General features: G+C 39.2%; 1 protein-coding gene across 50 annotated transcripts in view; it reads right to left on the bottom strand.

Annotated features, from left to right (window-relative positions):
* The window catches only part of LOC114690096 (muscular LMNA interacting protein), a 264,668-nt gene that overhangs the window by 129,397 nt on the left and 112,219 nt on the right, over positions 1-23,052 (bottom strand). For 12 of the 50 annotated variants that reach the window (XM_037210929.1, XM_037210921.1, XM_037210934.1 and 9 more), the window contains 2 exons: positions 14,411-15,961; positions 520-591 (listed from right to left, as the gene is read on the bottom strand). The exons of 16 other annotated variants lie outside the window; for them this stretch is intronic. In XM_037210929.1, the coding sequence (XP_037066824.1) occupies positions 520-591; positions 14,411-15,961 (1,623 nt within the window). The remainder of the gene's footprint in view (positions 1-519; positions 592-14,410; positions 15,962-23,052) is intronic. 22 more of the 50 variants (XM_028864691.2, XM_028864711.2, XM_028864778.2 and 19 more) reach the window with 4 other exon arrangements.

The raw sequence follows: 23,052 nt of genomic DNA, 5'->3' as shown, positions 1-23,052 counted from the left end.
ATGTGTTTCCTTTCGTTTGTATATTTGTCCCTGTGCTTTTTCCAACCTTGGTCTCAACAATTCTCGCTCATACAAACCCTCCTCTTTCTCACCAATTGGACTCCTGGAGCTCCACCTGGGGCCTGACTGTGGATCTCTGCATCCAGTTCCCTCAGTCATTGGATAGGGTTTCTAGCATGACAATTAGGATGTTTGGCCAGGTGGCCTTCGAATACTTCAGAGATCTATTTAGAGTCCAATTAGCGAGAAAGAGAAGGGTTTATATGAGCGAGAATTGTTGAAACCAAGGTTGGATAAAGCACAGGGACAAATAGCCAAACAAATGGAAACACATGAACTATGAGCCAAAGGCTGAGGGGCCCCCAACTGGATCAGGTCGTCACAGTATCTTAAACTAGGAGCAGTTTTGATTTTAGTAAAACTGGAAAACATGCATTTTTTTCCATTAGAAATTTTATACACATAACAAAACTGACACTAGAAACATAAAAACCACTCTGCTTAAAAGCCAACACTGACCTTCTGTTCCAAGAGCAATGTGTTTGTAGGGATTGCTGCAAAAGCCTTGTAGCTTGACTTGGTCTTGTATTGCTAGAATGGGTAACCAGAAAGTAAGAATGGAGATGAAAAGGGAGAAGAATATGACATCATTGTAGACAGCTCTATCAAGTTAAATGACACATTATCAGGTGAAGAAACGAGTTATTTTCCACAACTTGTTATTAAAATTAGTCCATCATGTTAATATTTTGTTAGATTGATAAGTCAAGAAATATGAAATAACATGTTAGCCTACAGATCCTGAACAATTATTATTACTTAGTTTTATAACAAAGTATCCATTCCTACAAATTTGTATATAAATTTCTCAGTAACTGCATTATATCAGAGAAGTATAATTCTATAAATGATTTAAGAGCCCCGTTGGATTCTCAGGCAAATATATAGCCATTATTGGTAAATATGCCAATAAATTTAATTCAGCCCTTAATACATATTTGCTTCATTCATAAAAACAAAGATTATACTACACAAAATTTAGCAGCAGTTTCAGGTTGGTTTAGGTTGGACTTTTTTAGGCAAGGTCTCTCCACATAGCTTAAGATAGGCTTGACCTCCATATGTAGCCCAGGCTGGCTTGAAATTCATGATCATCCTGCTTCCTCCTCCCAACTGGTGGAATTGTTGGATAGGCCTCTACACCTGGCTAACAGGAGTTTTAACATAGCAATTTGGCCAATAACTAAGTAATATCATAATTTAACACCAGAGTTGAAATGGGGTCCAATCTCATGGTCCTAATCTCATTTTTCATATTATCAGTACTTCTGCTTTCTACTGGAGAGTTGTTAACAAAGGAAATTAAAAACATCCTGAGTTTTAAGTCAAACAGAGCTATGTGAGTTGTTTGGAAGAGTTGAAGATTAATGAAGATGTAGAAATTGGGATAAGATAAAATCCATTATTAAAAGCCCTGGTTTGCTGTTATTCTGGGTCTTGAGTTGATTAGCTAATTTCAAGACTCCTATTATACCAAATTCCCTGCCTGAGGCAGCTTCCCCGATGGCTCACAGTCCAAGGCTTAGCTCCTTGAAAAGCAAACCAAAGTGTTAACCAATGAAATCTGGGGTTGTCAAAAAATCTAAGGGGAAATAGAATGTATAATTGCAGAGAGGTGAAAGACTGGGAGTAAATGGGAGGGGAGGATGGAGGAAAGGGGTAAGTGAGGGAATATGGAAAGGGCAATTAGCACCAAAGGGCATTTGGGGGACCATATGTAAACTTACTATTGGAGAGGCTTCCTCATATATCTATATGAGAAAGAAGTCCAAGTGGAATGAGCAATTGATGGGGAGACATGCCCCAACTAGATATCTTTACCACCAAGTTAAACCTCCAGTACCAAGAATGAGTTACATGTGGTTGAGTCATTGGCCAAAGGGACCCTATGGGAAGCACCAAACATCTCAGGCTAATGCCAGGGCTGTTGGTTGCTGTCCTCAAACTGATGGTTTATGACATCCTGTTGCTCTTGACAACACTTACATAGCTCTTGAATGCAGAAAATTTGACCTGTTGCCTAACTATAGGCTTCATCCCTACTGACTGGTGATCACAGTACTGGAAAGTATTCCGCACACTACTAAGGGAGAAAAGTAACCATCAGCCCAGCTATAAACACTGTGAACTATAATAGTGACCTGCCTGCAAGATATACTGCTACAATAGTGGCACAAAGATTGTGGGAGTAACTAATCACTGTTTGATTGGATTTAAGGCCATTTCCAGGAAATGGAGCCCATGCCTGCCACTTCTCAGGTGGCTACAAACTTTAGACTGGTTGGCCATGGTCCTTAGAGGAAAACCAATACTACTGTTCTGCTAAAGAAACATAGCAATAAAATGACGCCTGGTGACATTCTGCTTAGTGGTTCACTCAGCCATCATCAGAGATGCTGCCTATTGCAACAGATGGGAACCAATACAGAGACCCAGCACTGGACAACATGCAGAGAATGAGAGATTTTTAAATACTCAGTCCTAAGTAGGAATGTCTTCACCAAACCCCACCTCTCAAGGCTCAGGAAACTGTACGGAAGAGAAAGTGAAAGATTCTAAGAGCTAGATAGGATGGGTGACTCCAAGGGAACGGCATACTCCAGACACAACAGAACTGCTACACATATGAACTCAAAGAGCCTGTGGAAGCATGTGCAGGGCCTCCGCAGGGCTAGACAGGATTACAGGGCTGGGAGGGGAAAGTCAACACAGACTCTCAACCCTAACCAATAAGCTATCTGCAATTGAGACCTGCTTATAAGAGTGTTTTATCCAGTGGAATCTCACAGGGTCTACTAAACAAACTTTAGAGTAGGAATCATGCCTATCAGTAGATGATCAACACAAAACAAGCTCAATGGTATTTTTATAGACACTTTGTCTCAAATTTTTTTGTTTAGGCATTTTTTTGTCTTATCTATCCTATAGTGTGTTTTCCAATTTTGTGATTTTGTGGGTTTTGTTTCTTGTGGGGTTTTTTGTTTGGTTTGTTTGTTGGTGAGTTGGGATTTTGTTTGTTTGTTTGTTTGTCTATTTGATTTTTAAGGAAATAGAGAAAAAGTGTCGAGTTGAGTAGGTCGGGAGGTGGAGAGGATCTAGGAAGAGTTGCAAGAGGGGAAAAGTGTGATCAGGACGTACTGGATGAAAATTCTTATGGATGTAATTAAAATAAACTTGGTTAAACTTGTGTGATGAGGCTGAATCTAGCACATTCATTTTCCTAAGAAGGGCCTGGGGAGAATGAGTGCTCTGGTGATACAGAGGAAGAACAGCAGCGCGCAGCTGAAAGCCAAAAACAGGCTTTCTTCTTCTTGTTCTGTTGTTTTCTTTCTTATCTTCCTGCTTATTATATTAGATATAGTGAAATTAGCAATGCAAGGCCAGGATGTCAGGAAGCCACTGTAGCCTGTCTATCACAACTCTCACTTACACATACTCATACACAAATAAATGCACTTATTTAAATGCACATACAAATTCATGTTTATTCATGCATATAGCCATACTCTCATACAAACATAAACAAACTCAACAACACACAGAGAAAGACCTCTGGATCTGAACACTTCTCTCATCTGGGAATAGGCTGCTTATTTACCTGCTACTTTCTCTTCTCCAAATGCCTCTTTGCTATAAGAAGCAGCAGCTTTTCAATCTTCTGTAAACCTCCCAACTCTTCTGCATCCTGTACTCTCATCTTCATGACAGACAATTCCTGGAGGATACCTGAGGTCACTTACAGTCCTAGCATCTACATTGATCATGCAATGCTGTCACCTCTAGACAACAACGTGCCCAAGTAAGGATTGAGAATGAAATGTAATTTCTTTATGAATATTTACATACATTTACAGACCCCTGCAGCTGAAGACTCATCAGGAAAATCTGTAGTCAAATGATGTATCCTAGACTTGATGAATATTATTTCTATCCAATTTTATCTTAGAGAATTGTGTTCTCATTTTATTTATTTATTTATTTATTTATTTATTTATTTATTTATTTTTGGTTTTTTGAGACAGGGTTTCTCTGTGTAGCTTTGCGCCTTTCCTGGAACTCACTTGGTAGCCCAGGCTGGCCTTGAACTCACAGAGATCCGCCTGCCTCTGCCTCCCGAGTGCTGGGATTAAAGGCGTGCGCCACCACCGCCCGGCAATTGTGTTCTCATTTTAAACTGTGAAGATAAGAATTTTATATTATTTCATGAGCCGTTTTTGTTACATATGATATCTTTATCATTATCTAAGACATACATCAAAGATGGAAAGCTCTTATGACTGGGTTCTCTCAGTGTGTTAGACACTAGAACATTCTGTCAATCTTACTGGATGTAGAATTCAACTAATGAATTCATTCAACAATTACCTATTGAGTAGCTACTCCGTGGCATACAGTCCTCCTCTAAGGCATGTGCCTTTCCCAGATTTTCAGTCTGAGGAATCATGCTTGTGGCAGTTTAAAATAAAATGGCCCCCAAAGAAACTGCCATTATTAGGAGGTATGGCCTTGTTGGAGCAGGTATGGTCTTATTGGAGGAAGTGTGTCACTGTGGAGGTGGGCTTTGAGGTCCCATATATGCTCAAGCCACACCTAGTGACACTAACCACTTCCTCTTGCCTTTGGGTCAAGATATAAGAACTCTCAGCTCCTTCGCCAACACCATGTCTGCCTGCATGCTGCCTTGTTTTCCAGCATGACAATAATAAACTACAAATAAGCCACCCCAATTAAATGTTTCCATTTATAAGAGTTGCCATGGTCATGGTGTCACTTCACAATAGAAACCCTACCTAATACAATGCTTATTGCCATAAAAGATGCTTTTTGAATTCAGCATCTTTCCTCTGAGTTTCCTGGATAGTGTCGGATTTCAACATGGAGTTCTTTGTTCTAATTGGAACATATATCTTCCCAGCATTCCAAGTCTTCCAGGTGCTATGCAAAACTCCTCAGTTTCCTTCTTTGGTATAAATCTGAACTTTTCTAGAGAAGATCATTTGAGGTAAGTTATATTACAAGAATCCCATCAGTAGGGCCAGAGACATGGTTTAGCGGATAAAGTGACTGCATGCCTCCCAGAATCTGAGTTTGATCCCCAGAACCCACATAAAGGTTGAAGGGAAGAACCAACTCCACAAAGCTGTACTCCAGCCTCTGCCCACTTTCACCCCAACAAACACACATCATATACACACTCACACACAAAGCACAAGAGCATACCTACACAATCATGACAAATACTAAGGAAACTAATCACCTTCAGCTATGGTGGTATTGTGTTCCCCAAAATATTGCACCCTAATAAACTTATCTGGGGTCAGAGAACAGAACAGCCACTAGATACAAAGGTTAGAAAATGGTGGCACTCATGCCTTTAATCCTAGCATTCCAGAGGTAGAAATCCCTCTGGATCTCTGTGAGTTCAAGGCCACATTGGAACCAGCCAGGCATGGTGACACACGCCTTTAATCCCAGAAAGCGAGCCTTTAATCCCAGGGAGTGATGGTAGAAAGCAGAAAAGTATATAAGGTATAAGGACCAGAAACTAGAAGCATTTGTCTGGTTAAGCTTTTAGGTTTTGAGCAGCACAGTTCAGCTGAGAGCCATTCGAATATGAGGACATAGAGGCTTCCAGTCTGAGGAAACAAGATCAGCTGAGAAGTTGGCCAGGTGAGGTTAACTGTGGCTTGTTCTGTCTCTCTGATCTTCCAGTGTTCACCCCAATAACTGGCCTCAGGTTTTATTTTATTAATAAGAACTGTTAAGATTCCTTCTATATTCAGCTTCATGTAGAAAATAGAACTGGAAAAAAACCTCACAAAGAAAGTAAAACTGAAAAACCAGCTTTAAGTAGCTTTCTGAATCTTGCAAACAGAGCAATGATACACACCATAGATGTGCAATTGGTCATTTGTGTTTTCAGTTAAGCTTTAAGAAACACTTCTTAAATATATACCACACAGTATAAAGCAATATTAGGTTTACAAAGGAAAACAGATTGTATACTTGTTTGCAGATCTTATCTTGCTAATGCTGGTTGTGAAGTTAATGGTAACAACAACACATCTTATTCCTACAAAAAAACTATTCCCCAACCAGTTCTGTACTTTCCATGGCCAGTGCCTACAGGTATACTACAGACTCTAGTCATAAAATCCCACAAGATCTCGAGATTAACTAGGTTAAACATCTTGAGATTTATGGGATCACCTTCAGAAGTAGAAGAACCTCCAAATAGCAACAGCATGGGGTCCTTAGTGTAAATTCTCATTGCAAGAATGACCAGCTTCTTTAGATCTTTGAGCTTGAAGAGAGACTGAATGAAACTCTCACTTCTTCATTTTCCAGAACCACACCAAAATTGCTACAGTCATTATCTTGGTGATGTAAGGTCTGAGATGAATGATCAACCCCATCTCAGAGCCAACTCATAGAAGATTACCCAGATACCCACCCCCTTATTCCTGGAGTGCTGGGCAATACAATCTATAATGATTCTGATGACTGACTAGGAAGGAATGGTGTTACTGGGGCTGTTGAGCAGGGACACTGAACCACGGTAGACCTGGCAAGGTGGGCTTTGCCTCACATCCTCAATAAGCCATTAAACAAACAAGTAATGGTGAAAACAGAGAAAGATTTAGTCAATGTTGTTATATTAGGAAGGGAACAAAGACACCCAGTGGTCCTGAAGTCCATCTTTGGGGCCTTGACATGAGGTTGAGACTTAAGCAAATGACAAGCAGTATATCCATAACTAAGTAGTCTTGGTCCAGATGTAGCCTGCCCATCATTGCCTGAGCTCTAGTCTCTCCTACAAGTTTTTCCAGAGACAAATTATTCCTCTGGCTGACATTGGGCTTTTGGTCTTTTCTTTCTCTCAGAATGACATTACTGGGAAAATTCTAATTTTTTACAATGCCTTTTTTCAAAAGTCTGATAGCCAAATGGAGGGGCACAAATGCCTAGACTATCTGCATTGCTGCCAGGATGTTATAGTCATGGTGGAACTGCCAATACTTATAAAGACCTGTGCCTAACATAGCACTGGCAGAAGTAGTCATTACCAAAATTTGTCCATATGTCTTTCTTCATAGGAACTCTATCCATATCTGATTTATCCTTTTTGTTTTGGACATCCCAAATATATAAAACTTACTTCCTTAGAATATTTTTCTAGCCCTATTCATCTGCTAGGTCTTTTAAAAGAGAAATTTTATATTATTTCTCCTTTTATTTTATCTTATACTTAAGATCAGCCTAGTGTAGAACAAATGTACAGCATACATTTGCTGGTATGCGTATCTGACTAAAATTTTAACTGAAGATTACAATATAATTCAAAGGACATGAAAAAGCACAAGCTCTTCACCTGTTATTCAGCCCTAGACAAACTTGGCTATTAGGAGTCCCTGTTCCCCATGGAAACGCATCCCTGGCACTTCCGACTTACTCAAGTTCTGAAGGCATCTTCCTCCCCGTTTGTTTGTTGCCTTACTTGAGATACAGTCTTATCCTGAAGTCCTGGCTGGCCTAGAAATTGCTGTGTAGACCAGAATATCCTGGGAATTATAGAAATCTGCCTTTTGGTCTTTTCTTTCTCTCAGAATGACATTACTGGGAAAATTCTAATTTTTTACAATGCCTTTTTTCAAAAGTCTGATAGCCAAATGGAGGGGCACAAATGCCTAGACTATCTGCATTGCTGCCAGGATGTTATAGTCATGGTGGAACTGCCAATACTTATAAAGACCTGTGCCTAACATGATTGCTGGGATTTAAAGATGCACACCACCATGTTCAGCCTTATCTTTTTTCTTGATGTAAAACTGTAACATCTGAAGTCATGAACTTGAGTCCCAGTTTTCTTTTTTTCATTCAATTTTCTCTATTTTTCCTTCAAAAAGTTTCTTCTGGGCTGGGGAAATGGCTCATTGGGTAAAATGCTTACTATCCAAATAGAAAAAAATGAAGTTCAGGTTCCCAACACCCATATAAAAAGTCAGGTGTGGCTAAACACCCTGCAACCCAGCACTGGGGGTGGGGAGGGCAGTTACAGGCAGATCCTGAGGGCCCACTGGCCAGCCAGTCTAGTCAAAATGGCGAACTCCAAGTTCATTGAGAAACCTGTCACAACATATATGGTACAGAGGCAATCAAGGAAGATATCACCCCATATCAACATCTGACTTCCAGATGTAGCTAACAGGTAAGCACACACATACATGCATAATTACATCACACACATACACTCAATATTATATTACACACACACAGACACAGGTCAAAAGAAAAATTTTAAAATGTCTCATTTTGAATTAAATTGAACTCCCCCAAGTAAAAAGCAAACACTTCCCTAGGATGAAAAAGAAGCTTTCATTAACTAGTCACACATAAAGGTGATGCATCACTATGAACAATTTAGGGTCCAGCTGAAGAAAACACAAAGAAATGAGACACAATACTAGTCAGTATTGAGATGAAAGTGACAGGAATAATGATGGAATTATGAGGAGTCATTAGTCCCCTAAAAATACAGGAAACTTATTATGGGTGTTAAATAAAAACTGGTTACAGAAAATGGAAAAAAAATAGGAAGTCACAAAAATCTAGTAGCTTAACATTTCATATAGCAGTTCTGATGTTCTCTGAAAGTTATACAACTTATAAAATCTATACAAGCATCTTCATCTTCATTTCTATGGCTTGAATGGACTTAATAAGACAGATACAATCACCTTCCGGGGGATTTTTACTTCATTGCTTATCCTTGTATAATCCACTCTTTGTATGCCAGTCAGAACTGTGTCACTTATTCAAAACCTTACCAGAACTTGAAAGTAAAGCTCTGTGTGAAGACATTACACACTTCAGACACAGCACTTGAAAGAATTGGGCTGTAACTGGAAGCTTCCTCTTTTGAGAACTGACTTTCATAGCATCCAAAAGTGCCAATGGAAAAAAATCAGTCAAAAGTCCCACCCAGCTTTATGGACTATGAATCTCACTAGTGACTGACCAGCCAAGAGCAATATTCCCAGTGGTACAATAGTGGCAGTTTTATCAGGGGAGTAACCAGCATTAACTAACTAGACACAAGGCCTTCTCATTCATGAGAGAGAACCCATGCCTGGTACTGTAAACCTCGCTACTACCCTAGAGTCATAGACCCTGGAAGAGAACCTTCTACTGTTGTTTTGTTAAACCAATATAATTTCTAAATGTACTCTAACTATGTACCCTCACACCCACAGATAAGTGCAGCTCACACCACTCATCAAAGAAGGTTCTTTTCGCAGCAGATAGAAGCTATTACAGAGATCTACAACTAGTCAAAATGCAGAATATAAGTGACCATGGGGTGCTCAACCGCAATTGCTACACCTGCAATGAAACCCCTAAATCTCAAAGCTTGGGGAACACTGATGAAGAAGGAGAGGTAAGATTGTAAGAGCCAAAGGATGAGGATGCCTGCTGTTAGAAAGTATCTTCTTGACTTGTCAAGGAAGTCATTCCTATAAATTCTCAGCAATATGGTTGTCTTAATACTATTCATCAAGACAGCATGGATGGGAGAAAATTCAGAAGCATATACCTCTAGATGAAGAACTAAGGCCAATCAATGGTTATTGAGAGAAGGACAATCAGTTTTCTTGAGGAATAAGTCCTCTGATAGGCATTTAAACCCAATTATTCAACCGCAAACCCACCTACATACAAGCGGGCATATGATACTTAATAAGATGTCATTAATTTGACAAGGAGTCAGTGCTGTGGGATGGCCTGTATGTCAAATTACTCTGATTGGTCAGTAAATAAAACACTGATTGGCCAGTGGCTAGGCAGGAAGCATAGGCGGGACTAACAGAGAGGAGAATTGAAGGACAGGAAGGCAGAAGGAGTCTCTGCCAGCCACCGCCATGACAAGCAGCATGTGAAGATGCCGGTAAGCCACGAGCCATGTGGCAAGGTATAGATTTATGGAAATGGATTAATTTAAGCTATAAGAACAGTTAGCAAGAAGCCTGCCATGGCCATACAGTTTGTAAGCAATATAAGTCTCTGTGTTTACTTGGTTGGGTCTGAGCAGCTGTGGGACTGGTGAGTGACAAAGATTTGTCCTGACTGTGGACCAGGCAGGAAAACTCTAGTTACAAGTCAGGGAGAACATAGGAAGAAGAGCTGTAGTGGGAACAGGAGATGTGAAAACAGTGTAAATGTTGTACTTGTATGAAATTTTCAAAAAAAAAAAAAAACCTTCAATAAAAAGAAAACCTAAAACAGCCTCCTATCTTCCTCAAAGTAAAAATCACAGACCTCAGAGTAAAATCTAGTTTCTAATCCCTCTCTCTCTGACAACATCAGGATTCTCCTGCTCACTACATACCCCAACACATGCCCTAAATCTGTTCCTTCTACTTTTCAATCAAGTACTCTTCAGCCTCAGGGATTTTCCTCATTACACACCTCCTACATAATAACTTCTCAAGGAAACAAATCGAGCCATCTGACACATATCTGAGACCCTTTACCTTTCTGTACTAACTTTACTTGGCTATATTCTTCCCCATACCATTCCTGACCCTTAAAGGAGATAACTTGACTTTCAATTTAAGAAATGGATTGTTTCTCTTCCACCACAGAATGTAAACTTTCTCTGGGGAAGTAATTTTGCATTTTTTTAACTTACTGTTATGTGTACCGCTTAGGAATGCATACTAGATGGGCAGTACATAAGTACTGAATGGGTCGCCCAGATTAACTTTTTAGCTCATGCTTCCTATCACTCACTTCTAAAATTGTATTTGGTTCTACAAAAATTGGGAAAGTCACATCCTGCCTGCTGCACCAAGTTTTCAATATAACAAAATTGGAAATGTTTTTATGCCTTAAAGGAATGAGAGTTTAATAAATAGGACACTGGCTCTGAAGTCTCATGAAGTGGTAAAAGCTCCCGACTGATCCTGTAAACAAGCTGAGTCCAAATAGCTGGAAGCCAGACCATTGGAAGCACTCATTTGGAAGAAATTTGAAACCGTTTTCAGCAAGTACTAGATTCTATGAGATTTTGATATAATAGTCTCTCCAACTCTATGTGAAATACCAGGGCAGCTCACTAGGAGGGGGAAAAAATCAAACTATTATAAAAATGACGGCCAATTATATTTGGAACTCAACCACAGTCTTGGGTAAATGTTGTACCACCATCTTTCCCAAAGGGGAAAAAGTATCTCAAACAATATAGAATTTGATCAGAGAATAGTCTCAGCAATACTCAGGAAGATGCTCATCCTTGTCCAGGGCCATGAACATAAAACAGACTGTTGTAAAACTATATCTGAAATTAGCATGTCAATTATACCATATTAATGAAATTCAATTATGACAATAACAAAGGGGCTTCAAACATGTTTTCTATCTGAATTCAGCTCAGCATTCTGTAGCCATTCCACTTTATTTTAATATTAAAGGGCAGTAGGTACAGCCGAGACTTTGAACTGATGTCCTTCAAGCACTTCTGTTTCAGTCTGTTGACTACCTGTGTTTGAGGACCTCTATCTGTTTGGTACATAATGCTTAAATAAATATGAAGGTTATTTTTTTTTAACTTCAAAAAGAGCACTTTTCTTGGATTGACACTGGAAGGAGTGAGGCGTGACACAACTTGTGAAAGTGAATAAATTATTTGGTAGCTCAAAGCTGTTGTCCTTGCCTTCTGTGAAGTAATTTCACCAATTTAAACAAAACAGTTAGATGCAAAACCAAAACTGGAATGCACTTCATCTTCGCTGGTGTCAACATGAATGAATTTCTATACTGAACACATGAGCCCCATGAAGGACAGTTTGTAATAAAAAATGAGTTGACTTTCTAACTTTAAACTCTAGAAATGCAATAGTAAAAAGGAAATAAAAATGATGAAAAGTAAGAGCATGTTCCAGAAACATCCTCTTGGCAGAAGTTATGAATTTGTATGTTAAAACTTTTTTGTAAACAAAGGAGTAGGTTACTATTCTGACTGACAAGTAAATAGTTCCTGTCATCATCATGGTCACTAATTCTAATGAACACATCTAACTACAATTTCAAAAACTACTAATCAGGAAAGTTAAACAAATAAAGCTAGTGCTGGAATTCTTCAAAATTGAGAGCAGGAAGAAAACCATAGAAAAGTAGGTCTTTGACATATGGGCCCTTAATTTATCAAAAGCTTTTCAGGCCTCATCAAATGCTGTCTATATCCACTATAGGATAAAATGTGAGCAAAGCACACTGGAGCACAAATAGTAACACTTTGAACAAGCTGCTATGGTGGAGAAAACTTTTCACAAAGAATAATGAGTAATTTAGGTGTATGGTAAGTATGCCGACTAGTTTCTGTCAACCCCACATAAGCTCAGGTCATCTGGGAAGAACTGAGAAAATACCTCCATCACAATGGCCCATGGGCAAGTCTGTAGGGCATTTTATTTTATGAATGATTAATGTGGGAGGACCCACCTATTGTGAGTGGCACCATCTCTAGAAAGGGGGTCTTACATTGTATAAAAATCAAACTGAGCAGCTGGGCATGGTGGTACATGTCTTTAATCCTTTACTTAGGAGGCAGAGGCAGGTGGATCTCTGTGAGTTCAAGGCTAGCCTGAACTATAGAGTGAGTTCCAGGACAACCAAGGCTGTCCATACAGAGAAAGCCTGTCTCATAAAAAAAAGAAAGGAAGAAAGAGAGAAAGAAAGAAAGAAGGAAGGAAGGAAGGAAGGAAGGAAGGAAAGGAAGGAAGGAAGGAAGGGAGAAAACAACAACAAATAAACAAACAAACAAAACTCAAACTGAGCAACCATGGAGATCAAGTCAGTAAGCAGCATCCCTCCATGTTCTCTGCCCCAGTGCCTGCCTATTTCCCTTCATGATGAACGCTAAGCTGTCATGTGAAATAAACCTTTTCCTCTTCACATTAATTTTGGTTATGATGTTTTATCACAGCAATTAAAAATCAAACCAGAAGATCAAGAAAGCACTGGAGAATGATTCTCAGTGGCAGAGCATGGGAGAAGGGTTGTCTGCACTGGGAGGGGGGGGGCTGAAGCAGGAATCACAAGTTCAAGGCTACATGGTCTATGTAGGGAGACCCTATCTTAAATTGTAAAAAATACCAAGTCAACAAATTCAATACGTGATTAGATTGACAGTTTTTAGTACGTGGTACACAATTTCCACAACCATGCATTTCTATTCAAATGTCAACAAGTTTTTTAAGATAAATAATTACCTATTAATTTTTTAATTAGCACATAGACTCCTTAAAGAGCTACTACAGTAGTAGGCATGCAGTGTCTAATGCCTACTTTTTCAGCTGAAAGGCATTCCAATGTCAATAACAATATCTTGTGAGTTGCTCTATTTCCCTAACCTTATATTCATTATCTGGTAATAACAGAATTGAACTCATTTTCTGTGATGCTCAAAAGCCTAGAAACTATATTACTAAAATATATGGGATTTGAAAAGTCCCATGTATTACTAGCTAGTAGTAGTTTTCATAGATTTGCTTTACTCACTTAACAACTATCAAATCCTGAGGTTAATAGAATATATAGGAGGTGAGCATGGCCTAGCGTAGAACTCCATGCTCCAGCAAGACTGAATTATGAAGTCCCTCCTCAAACATGCCTTCTCTCATGTTAAGTAAGTCCCTTGCTCAACAGACTGCTTCAGAACATTGAAAATCCAGAATTAGTCTTATTTCTGTTTCTTCATGCTCGGTTTGTTCATTCTTTCCACATTGAAGAATTTAAATATCTAGTGCTTGTAGTAAATTAAATATTTTTGCATATAAAAAATTTCTATTCTCTTTTGCCTTAAATGTAAAGAGTAAAATCCAATTTTATTTTGCTTGCAGGATGGAGAGAAATGAAGAAAAATTAGCCTTGCAGGAAGGAAAGAAAAGTGATCATTATGAATAAACAAAGGCAAGAGAAACAGAAAATTTCCAAACTGGCATTGGTTATATCATTATCCTAGATCTATGCTATATGCAATATATTAATTATGTCTACTAACTATACTGTCAATACGAAGTATTTTGACAGATAATGAGACTCTTCTTACTAACTTATCAGAAATGTAGCAAATTGTAAAATTCCATCTGTTTTTACCTGGAACCAAAGCTGTAACCCATGCCCAGAAAAAAAATGTATTTGTCTCGTGTGTGTGTGTGTGTGTGTGTGTGTGTGTGTGTGTGTGTGTCCCTTGAGTCATAGTCATACGATGAATATAATAATTATTTATTTTTCCTTGAAAAGAAGATTCTTCAATATTTCAAAATAAACATGCAACATGCAAAAATACCTTGGGCTTCTTATTTTCAGAGTCTGTTGACATGGACAGTGCGCAAGGTGAGATCAGCTCCTTGGTTCTTGTTAGAGAGACAGGAAGTGATGGGGTTGGAACAAGTGAGCTGTGGTTGGATATTATGCTTTCTGGCAGTCCAGTTCTTGAAGGACATGTACCACTGCCATAACTTAGGTGCAGTTCTGAAGGACTAGGCTGGAGGACCCGGGTGAGTGAACTCTCAGGAGGAAGAATGGAGAGCCCTAAGTTGGGATGACAAGCAGAGCTAGCATGGGAGGTAGGAGGATCAGAAGGAACCGAAGGGCTCAACCCCCGGCCTGGGTGCTGTTGAGAGCAAGCTCTTTTGGACCTGTCTATCAGGTCTGAGAGCGCTGGGGAGGGGTGGAAACGTTTCTCTAGAGAGGAAAGGGCAGTGCTCTCATTAACAGGAGATGCAGAGGATAATGAGGGGAAAGGGTGTGTGCAAGTATTCCTGTTCTTTTCTGGACTCCTGAGGTTACCATCCTGTCTGCCCTCCGAAGAAGAAAGAGGGGATGAGCCCGGTGTGACTGGAGGGACATCAGCAAAACCGGACGTGTCAGTCTGTAACTGGGATAGTGTTGGACTGTTCCTCGGGGTGCCTCGTGGTATCTTCTCTATATTTGTAGAAGCATAGCTGCTACTGTCGGGGGCTAGTGGAGAGAGGGGGTACATCTGAGAGAGTGGGGTAGCCTTGGAAAAGAATGGGAGGTGGCAGGGTGGGTGGGTCTCTGAAGAAGCCTGGTGTTCTCCTTGCTCTGTAGACCCAGCTGTCAAGGAGCAACTTGAGAGAGATTTCTTAGGTGTGGGTGAAGTTTGCTTTACTTTTTGATCAAGCGTGAGAGTGGATGAGGCCAGGGAATTGAGAGAGAAGGTTGGGCAGGATGCAGGGGATAAAGGCCTTTGGTGAGAAGGGTTTGATTTGAGGATAGCAGTGAGGAGAGAGAGCCGAGAGGGTACCGGGGACTTGAGCCCTGACTTTGAAAGATTTCCACTGGAGGACATTCGGCTACAGACAGTAGATAAGGAGCCATAGGAAGAGGAGGTAAGTGGTTTGGGACTTGGAGACAGAGAATGCATGACAATGCGGACCGGTATGTAGGAAGCTGAAGGTGACTTCAGAGAAGCACCAGAGGCAGGTGAAGGAGAGGTTTTCAGATCTTCCCTGGGATCAAGGACATGCGAAGTTGACATTTTCTTCTGTGCTTCGGATGCCAGCCCAGGTGTGTGAGCAGCAACATTTGAGCCACATGAACCAGAACCGGGCAGTTGTGTGGAAGGGGGAAATAATAATGACGAGGCGCCCCTCCACGCAGAAAGGGGGGACTCGTGAGCAGTAGTGTGAAAATACGTAGCTGATTCTTCCACTGAGGCCCCTGCGGCATCCAGCCTGCGAGTGTGAAACTCCTCTCGCACAGAGGCTCCGCTGACGTTAGCTGGGACCGGTGGCGTTTTCTGATTAGTTGGAGAAACAAAGGAGAAAGCAGGTGGTTTATGAGCAAGCTGCTCAGAGGTAGTGGGAGAAGTTAGCTGGAGGGAAGAAAAATAGATTGAAATAGGACATCACTTACGAAATTATCAAAACACTCTTTGCAGTGTGCGCTTGCGCAAACAGGCCTTCTAGTAGTTTACATGAAATGAGACATTTTAAGCCTCCATTAGTAACGAAGGAGTTCATGCTTACTAATGAGACCTGGCTTTGAATTTCAAATAACACATAAATCATGAAGTAGTACATCCTATAGCCGTTTAGATTCCGAAACAAAAATCAACATAAAATTTGTTTTCATAATTCTATTGTAGAAAATAATTCATTCAGATTATTTAAAATAGTTGTCCTAATTTGGAATTGTATAATCTGAAAGGACTGAAGTTGTCTCCATTACAAATTTAAAACTTCATTTTAAAAATGAAATAGATTTTTCTGCCATTGAAAGAATATACACCATAGCTTGATGATGACTAGAATCCTAAATGTTAATGTATTTCAATTGCTTATGATTCTAAAGACTTGGACTACATATGATGAGTCTGAAAAGGTGCCCAGAATTCGAAGGATGAAGTTCCCAACACCAACACACAATGATAAATTGAGAGAGTGAACACCAAGTCCAAAATAGAGAGAGCACTTTAGCTTATTTTCCCCAAGTTGCATGCCAGAATAAACATATAACGATAATTTAGTGAACACTTAGCCAATGATTTGTCTTCTTCTAGAACCAACAGGCTTTCTTTCTTATGAAAAGAAGCCAGAGCACTTTAAAATCTATTTGAAACTAGGTAACTGCCCATCATACACTAAAAAAAAAAGAGGAAAATTTTAAAACATAATTTTGCAAAAGAAGGTAGAGCTAGCCTGTGGAATAGCCTGTATATGTATTCTTGCACCACTTAAGTAGTCTGCAATTTAAGGCAAATACTGAAATCATGCTAAAGTTTTTAAACAACGGCTTTAAAATTATTAATTTGATTTTATCAGACTATAAAATAAAGGTATGCATGGCTAGTGAACTTGAGAAATATGAGTCATATAAAACATTAATGAATATTAATATACATAGGTATATTGCACTAAGGAAATAGCAGGAAAATGTCTATAAACTTAAATTAGCAAATTTTGGGTTGTAGATAAAAGACATATTTTAGAATTTTGATTCAGATCCATGTGAATAAAATTTCTAATAGACCCACTGTGATGAACTTCATGATGTGTTATCTTGAGACCTAGAACACTTAAACCTAACAAATCAAACATTTCATTCCAAACTTCTTAGCCTCTGAGCAAATATACCCCAAATATTCCTTTTATAAATATGAAGATCAACAAGTAATTTTGCCACATAAATAATATTTGAAATCATTGACAGAGTCCAGACTACCAAAACATGAGTTAAAATGAAAAATCAAACAAAACTCAATCAAACTGAGAAAGCTTAATCATCCTCATGCAGTTTATCTTGGAACACTGCTTAGCTGGTGTTTATGCAACTGATTTGTATGTTTAGGGAGGATATTTAAATGCAAACATCACTGACTAGTCAACACAACATGATGCTTCTGTTACTAAAAGATGACAATGTTTTATTTGGAGTTCTAATGTTGAAAAATCATTCTCTCAAGAGTTCCTATTCTTCCAGGGTGTGTGTGTGTGTGTGTGTGTGTGTGTGTGTGTGTGTGTGTGTGTGTGTGTGTGTGTATGTGTGTGTGTGTGTATGCCAGTGCATATGTGTATGTATTTTAACCATGAACTATCTTCTCTAATCATTTCCATGACTGATTTCTCCTCACAAGAAGAATGGGGACATTTCGAGTCTCCAGGATGTCTCTGCATGCTGTACCCTATTTAAAAAAGCTGTTAGAATTTGCTAGAGATTTTTGTAAATTACTACCAACTGCCACGAGAATCTGACTATCTTTTTAGTAATTCTGTTTTCTAAGAGCTTCAACACATGCAACAATCTATCAATTTATCTCAATTATTTACCAAATTATCAGCATATTAAGAATGTAGGTTCATACTATTTCATGTGTTATTAAAAGTGAAAGGCATCCCTGCAACTTCCTCCAGGTGAAGGCTTCTAAGTTCCTAATAGCCTATTGAACTATGGGATACTTTCCTAATAACAATTCAGAATTTTGTCACACATTTTAAGAGTTAGTTATTGAGGAAATTCTAAAACGCTGATGTCTAATAATATTTACTATGTTGATCTACATATAATTTTACTTATATTTTAGTTGTAATGTTACTATATTTACAATATATTCATTAGTAATTTCCAAATGCACTATAATATTATTCTAACTTACACAAACATGTAAGTATAGCACCATAATTTTATAAACTTTCCAGACACAAGGAATTCATCATTAATTTTTTTTTTTTTTTTGGTTTTTCGAGACAGGGTTTCTCTGTGTAGCTTTGCGCCTTTCCTGGGACTCACTTGGTAGCCCAGGCTGGCCTCGAACTCACAGAGATCTGCCTGGCTCTGCCTCCCGAGTGCTGGGATTAAAGGTGTGCGCCACCACCGCCTGGCACATCATTAATTTTTAAAAAACAATTCAGATTCCTGAGTCCATATTATTTTTATTCTTTTTCAAAAAAAGGCAAACGCATAAATGAATAATGCCATGAGAAAGAAGGAGTGTCGCTGTTCAAATTCTCAGTCAGTAACTTGGAATGGGCCCTTCCTTTCCCCCTCTAAGCCCTTTGGCAACACCAGCAATGGGAAACTTTTTCACTGAAGTATATAGTGTATTCCTTTTCATCTTTCCCCATTTATAACTACTCTGTGTTCTTAACCATTTTCTTCTTTCTCCTACATTGTTGGAAGATCTAGTGCTGACTAGGCTCTAGCCCTTGGCCACATGCTTCCTCCAAACTCATCCTCAGGACACTCTTCTCAAAAGGCTGTCCTCAACTTTTGGATACAGAATCAGAACTCTAATGAGAGAAGATGCATGCAATTTGCTATTATCCTAAGGTAGATGAACTTAACCACCATATTATGTATCGTTGATGCCTTACATTTTTTAAACAACGATGCTATTAGAGAGCTGCCTTGAGTTACCTGAGGCTTTACACATTCACTTTTTCTAATGTGCCAAAGAGATATGAGAGTGTCTACATCAAAGCTGAAGTGTCTGCTCTGTTATCTGGACATGGCCAGATGCTGGTCCTCCACAACCATGCCCTCCCCCAGAATCATCACAGCGTTATAGAAAACACCCCATTGTCCTAACACAACAATCATTATGTCATAGAAAGGTGGCCTCATACCTAATGGCTGGTCCTTTTCTCTCTAAGGCATACATATAATGCTATGATTCTCAGTCTTTTTTTATCTGAACCAATGAAATAATATTGCCTGATATTCCTAACTCTAGCTTTAATCCATATAACTTAGCACCAAATTGAACTTTTAAAATCTAATCAATGAACATCTATTTCCTAAGACCTCATCAGTGCTACCATGAACCAAATGTGTTCCCTTCATTACACAGCCCTTCTCTTGCTATTTGGTCTCATCTCCCTGACTTCTCAATATTTTCCATTTTAGGTTTTGACAATAATTTTCTCAGTTTTACCATTTTTGTGAGCCTTGTTAACATTCTAGCAAGCTTGGTCTCTAGTCAATGCTCTGGAAAATCTTCATTCTTATTCCCACTGACTGCCATTACATTCCCGGCTACTATCTACCCAAAGCTACTGTAAAAGAAAACTTGGCACCACCCTGTCAGATCATAGTATCACTGCATTTGATTTACAACCATGTCCTGTACAATAGTAATGTGAAAATGGGACAAACATCCTGCACCTGTTCAGGGTGGTAACTTTCTCAATAAACATTTTGGTATGACAAGGCCCTGTGGATTGCTTTCAAGGTCAGTTGTCTCTGCTGGACGTCTCTCCACTTCCATACTATAACTCTTCCAAAGTTAATATTCTCCTCCAAGCCTTAACCCATCACTTTTTAGAAGTTGAATTCTCCATATATACTCTAAATCACAGGCACGCTGGTATTCTCTATAAGTATTCATCTTTTTTTTTATAGTTTTACTAACTCTCCCATCCTAACAGAATTATGAAGAGAAATTCAATCTCTTCAAATTTTAACACTAAGTGTCAGTGTGGTGGGTGGTGAAAATGCCAACAATCTTCTGTTTTTTACTAAGTCCCTTGTCTCAGAACTGAATCTGGGCCAGTGGCATAATAGCAAATCTTCTACAGGAAGCAATCACTTGGAAAGTCGCTGTACCAGGGCTTGTGTGGACTCCTTTGTGGAGTCTCAGCTCATACCACACTGATTATTCTACTTATTCTGCACTAGGCTCTCGACACCAATATCTGATGTACTCTTTGCCTCCCTAGACACAGACAAAATCATGTTCTGACATCAGCAAGTCAGAAGACCATCCCCTAAAATGCCTACTGCTTTTCCTGCTGGAATTTCCAACTCAACCTGATTTTCACATAAGTAATTTCTTTGTATACGGTCACTAGTCCAAACCATGCCATGTGGAGGAAATAACCGCTACTCATGAATAGTCGAGATTTGGTAAGCATTTGACAGATCCTGGGGTCTCCCACTAATGCAGAAAACTCCTCCTCCATTCTATCGACTCTTACTTACCATGGAAGGAGAGAAAGAGTATACCACAGGAGCAAACTCAAGCAGGAAGAGAAACGGCAAGACGGCAGGGGAAAGATCGCTAGAGAAGAGTGATTTAAATGAATGAAACTATGTGCTTGTATTTTTTGTCTATCAACTATAAGGATGCACATATGTAAATGTTTATCCCTCACCCTAAAAGCCCACCTACTTGGTTAAGACTTTAATCACCTGTCATCTACTCGTGCCCGGTTGGACTACTTTTGTGTTTTTTGTTTTGCATGCAGTTGGAGTCTTCTACCTGTGATCATGTTCATATTGCTTCCTAGCTATTTTATATAAACACACCATATTGCAAAAATCTGCTGGTGGATCCAAAGCTAGTCCTTCCAGAAGTTAGCAGAATACAACAGGAAGCTTAATACTGCAACTTATTTCAAGATCTTCACTATCTGAATTCCTCAGGCTATAAGCTGACAATGATTTAAAGAATAGCGACATCACTAATTATGAGACAGTGACCCAGGGCTATCGTCTATGCCTGAGCTCTCACTCAGCTTGAGAACTCTTCAAGAATTTTAGTATGATAATGTCTTTTCCAGATATATTTCCCAGAATCATATGTTTAATTATTCATGTGGTATTTTCTAAATATTCTCACTAGTTCAGGTATTGTGTTAGATGTTGGGGCCCAGAAGGGAGAAAAAGTTTTGTCAACAAACTGTTCTAATGGTATAAGACATACAAAAGCTACTGTGACACAATGTGCTGGTGTGAATAAGGTGTTCCTTATACAAACTGAAGCCTGGGAATATTAATATTTACAAAATGCAAGTACTTACTGACACTTATGATTAGGATACATCCTAAGAAATGCATCATCATCTGATTTCATCATTGTGTAAATATTACAGAGAGCACAGATAGATCCAAGACCTCCACAACAGTACTGTGCACTGTAATTTTGATTAGGACCACAACTGCATGTGCACCTATCACTAGCCAAAGTATTGTTATATTGTACATTATTAAATCTAACAAATGCATGCAGTAATGTCCAAATTGACTAGAATTTTGTATTATAACCTTTAATGTTTTACTTTACTGAGTTCTTTTGAACTTATTGTCCACATTCTCTCCACAGTTCTCATATCCAAGCTGTATCTGAACAAACGTATAAAGCCTCTTGCTCTTTTTGTCTCTTATGTGTCCCCAAGCATGTTGCCATCCCAACCATCTTAAAGAGAGGAGGTCGTGTGTCAAGAGCTTACCATAGCCAGACACAGTTCCATGGTTCCAAGTTCTCTGCCTGTCTGTCTATCTCTGTCTTTCTGTCTTTCTGTCTCTCTCTGTCTGTCTATCTCTGTCTCTCTGTCCCTGTGTATGCCTGTCTATCTCTGTATCTTTCTGTCTCTCTCTATGTATCTGTCTCTGTCTGTCTGTCTATCTCTGTCTCTGTGTGTGTATCTGTCTGTCTGTCTCTGCCTCTCTGTCCCTGTGTGTGTCTGTCTCTGTCTCTCTCTGTCTCTGTCTGTCTATCTCTGTCTCTCTCTGTGTCTGTCTGTCTGTCTCTGTCTCTCTGTGTGTACATGCATCATCTTAATAATCCCCTTAAAGAAAGCTGAGGCTCTCTTGATGGTTTGATTGTGAGCCTAACCTTTAACAGCTGAACATCTCTCCAGCTCAAAAATTGATATTTTCACCTCATTTTTAAATGAGGAAAATAATCCTGACCTCAAATGACTTGCTCAGAGGATGAGGCAAGTAAGGTTTCTGTCTCATGTCTGCGTTCCTGTATCTGTGCCTCCTAAACAATGACTTCCCTGACCTCACTTCCCATCAGTTTTCAGTTCTATTTCTGGCCCTATCACCCTACTTATACTCTCCTCACTAAGGTCATCAAATAACCTCCTAATTTTCAGATTTAAATGGGCTTGAGGTGACCCACTTTATGGGCCTTGCTCTATATTTCAATTACAAACTTCCTTTTTTCAAAGTCTCTTATCTATAGACATAAAAAATTTTTAGACTTTTTCATAAACATTTAAATCTCTTCTAATTTTTAGTTAAGTTATTTTACTCAATTATTTAATTTTCAAAAGCATATTTGCTTTTTACTCACACTTTATTTATTGATTTTTTAAGTATGTTTTCACTTCACCATTTCACTTTGCAGTGGATAAAAAGAAAATGGCCACTAAAGTGAGTGGCACTACCAGGAGGCGTGGCTTTGTTAGAGTAGGTGTGGCCTTGCTGGAAGAAGTGTGTCACTGTGGGGGTGGGCTTTGTGGTCCCCTATGCTCAAGCTACTCACAGTGTGACACTAAATTTACTTCCTGTTGCCTGTGATTCAAGATGTAGAACTCTCAGCCCCTTCTCCAGCATTATGTCTGCCTGCATGCCACCATGTCCCACCATGATGATAATGGACTAAGCCTCTGAAACTTTAAGCCACCCCAATTAAATGTGTTTCTTTTTAAGAGTTACCATGGTCATGGTGCCTCTTCA

The sequence above is a fragment of the Peromyscus leucopus genome, chromosome 14 (assembly GCF_004664715.2).
Source record: "Peromyscus leucopus breed LL Stock chromosome 14, UCI_PerLeu_2.1, whole genome shotgun sequence".
NCBI lineage: Eukaryota > Metazoa > Chordata > Mammalia > Rodentia > Cricetidae > Peromyscus > Peromyscus leucopus.
The sequence above is the reverse complement of the archived record's forward strand: the minus strand, read 5'-3'. Positions and strand labels throughout refer to the sequence as shown.